Source organism: Austrofundulus limnaeus, unplaced genomic scaffold, assembly GCF_001266775.1.
Source record: "Austrofundulus limnaeus strain Quisiro unplaced genomic scaffold, Austrofundulus_limnaeus-1.0 Scaffold62, whole genome shotgun sequence".
NCBI classification, from domain to species: Eukaryota; Metazoa; Chordata; class Actinopteri; order Cyprinodontiformes; family Rivulidae; genus Austrofundulus; species Austrofundulus limnaeus.
In genome coordinates, this window is record NW_013952464.1 from 306,735 (window position 1) to 309,226 (window position 2,492).

A 2,492-nucleotide genomic window follows, 5' to 3' on the forward strand; every position below is an offset into this window, starting at 1 on the left:
TATATATAATGTGTAAAATGTGTGCCGACAACTCCTAGAACTAACTCCAGGCTGAAAATTAGCGGTTGTAATTGTAGTATTTTAAACAGGATCAGCACTAATTGTTGCGCTAATTGATCCTTTGTGGATATTTTCTTACAAAAAAAAAAAAAACAAACAAACAAACAACCAGACATTTATAACGCATTCATTTTTTTTTTTACCTTGGTACGCTAAACCACCAAACCGCTTCTCCTTTTTTTGCGCCAACTCATTTTCTCCTCCTCCCTTCTTCTCTGTGTGTTTTTAAAACGTGGCCTTTTATTGCGCTTAGAGAATTTAAAAAAAAAAAGAAGTAGTCACGACGCCCTGGCTCCTTCCATATCCTGTATACCTCTGAGTGAACAAGTCACGAACCCCCCACGCCCACCCCTCTCCACAGCTCCAACAAAGCACACAGGCGACAGAGTCCTGCTGTTTGTGTTTTTTTTTTTTTTTTGCGTGGCCTTGGCCCCTGCGCGCAGACATAAAGTGCAGCCCAAAGCTGTGAACTTACTTCTCTGTGAAGATGAGAATGCGTTTTTTTTTTTTTTGCAAAGAATTGGGTAATTTATTTATTTTTTGCTCTAAACGTTTCGGTCACAAAATGTGCTTGGAGAACCTTTTAGGGGAATGCTTTATAATCTACTCTAATGGCCGTTTGGAATGAGTTAGTAATTTCCCTACATTGTTCCAGCTGCGGTGCTTTGAATTAACAAAAGAAAAATAACATGTTCCAAAGGCAGCCCTGCAATTATCAACATTGTCATCCATGCTCTTATAAACTCCACCTGGGACACCAACGCCTGATAATCTGAGCGAAGATGGGCTGCTCTGGCAGACAAATGTTAATGCTGTGACATTTTAAACAGGACACACTGCTGGCCGAATCAGCTACACAAACATATCTGCCTCGGCATTAAAAAAAAAGGCTCCTTATCTATCAAACTCGATGCCCTGCTCGGTAATGGTGATTGACTGTTGTACAAAATGCCACAATGACATTTCAGCTGTCAGCACGTTTACCTTACAGTGATGTGGCTTCCTGTCCCACTACAGCCTCAAACCAGAACTCTTCCCCACCTTAAAGCTTTTTCATCTTCCCATTTGTCGTTTTTTTTTTTTTTAAATTTCAACACTAAACATTGCAAAAGACCTAACAAGTAAGTCATTGTTGATGAATATTAGAGCATTAATAAGCTGTCTTCAGTCTGGACTTGTGAAACACTTAAGAGGAAGAGCGGAGAGGCACGAAAAGGTGCAAAGATGCATTTCAAAAGAAGCCCAAGCTTTGTGCTCAGGTCCATTGTAGAGCGAGGGTGGGACTCTGGGTGTCGCTGGTATTATAACAGGAATAATGAGATGGAGCTCTGGGGAGAGATGGATTCTTGAATTAAGTGACTTGTCGGTGCAGCAACAGGCTGTTTGAAGTCAGATGAACCTGTATGGCAGAGGAGAGGGCATGGGAATGAATTAACAACAAAACCAGTTACACAGAGAGAAGGTTGAGCAGATCTCATCCTGATGCTATTTCATCGTGGGTTTTGGTCTGATTGCCACCTGAAGATCACGGCCTGCAAGCTTTCCATCAAAGCCTGCAACCCGGTCGGGTGCATTTAATACGACCAACCCACACTAATGTTTCCTCTCAGGGGTACCCACTGACTTGATGAATAATGTAGTCCTAATTTGATGGTGTGGCTCATTCTTCTTGTTGGACACCTCTGGACATGTTCTCGTGGTAGATCAGTTTACACGGAGGTGTCTGTGTCCATGACAGCCGCTCACACTTGTTTCACCTGCTGATATGGACGTTGTCACGATTATTACAGTGCCATCTGGGGTCAGAGCCGGCGCTGGACAGCTGCCGCCTCTGGCAGTGGGTGAATTTTTTAATTATATAAAATTTCTCCGTGTCTCCGCCTCTTGAACTCTATGCAGAGGGCCGTGAGTGCGTGAACTGCGGTGCCACGTCCACCCCGCTGTGGCGGCGGGACGGTACCGGCCACTACCTGTGCAACGCCTGCGGACTGTACCACAAGATGAACGGCCAGAACCGGCCCCTCATCAAGCCCAAACGGAGACTGGTGAGTTTTTAACCCCGCAGCTTCACTCGCAGAGCAAGGCACCCAAATATGAGCACAAAGCAGATGACGGCAGCACAATTCCAGGAAAGTTATATTTTCCCTATGATCTTCCTGGAATTGTTTGTCCCTCTCACCTCCCGATGATCCGCCTTCATGGCCTGTTACAATACTGCTACTATTGCCATTGTTCATGCTATCGCTATTGCTGGTTCTTCTGATACTGTTACTGATACCAGTGCCCAGGCTGCTTCACTTAACACCATAAAGGAGGAGATTAAAGCAGCAAGGACACACAGTATGCCTACTATCTATCTATCTATCTATCTATCTATCTATCTATCTATCTATCTATCTATCTATCTATCTATCTATCTATCTATCTATCTA

The 2,492-nt window shown here is 43.9% G+C and overlaps 1 protein-coding gene across 4 annotated transcripts in view; it reads left to right on the forward strand.

Annotated features, from left to right (window-relative positions):
• gata2a (GATA binding protein 2a) overlaps positions 1–2,482 on the forward strand; it is a 4,624-nt gene extending 2,142 nt beyond the window's left edge. For 2 of the 4 annotated variants that reach the window (XM_014009825.1, XM_014009824.1), the window contains exon 4: positions 1,948–2,481. In XM_014009825.1, the coding sequence (XP_013865279.1) occupies positions 1,948–2,117 (170 nt within the window). In that variant the 3' untranslated portion in view covers positions 2,118–2,481. Of the gene's footprint in view, positions 1–1,947 lie in introns of all 4 variants that reach the window. The other 2 variants (XM_014009826.1, XM_014009827.1) reach the window with 2 other exon arrangements.
• The last annotated feature ends 10 nt before the right edge of the window (positions 2,483–2,492 follow it).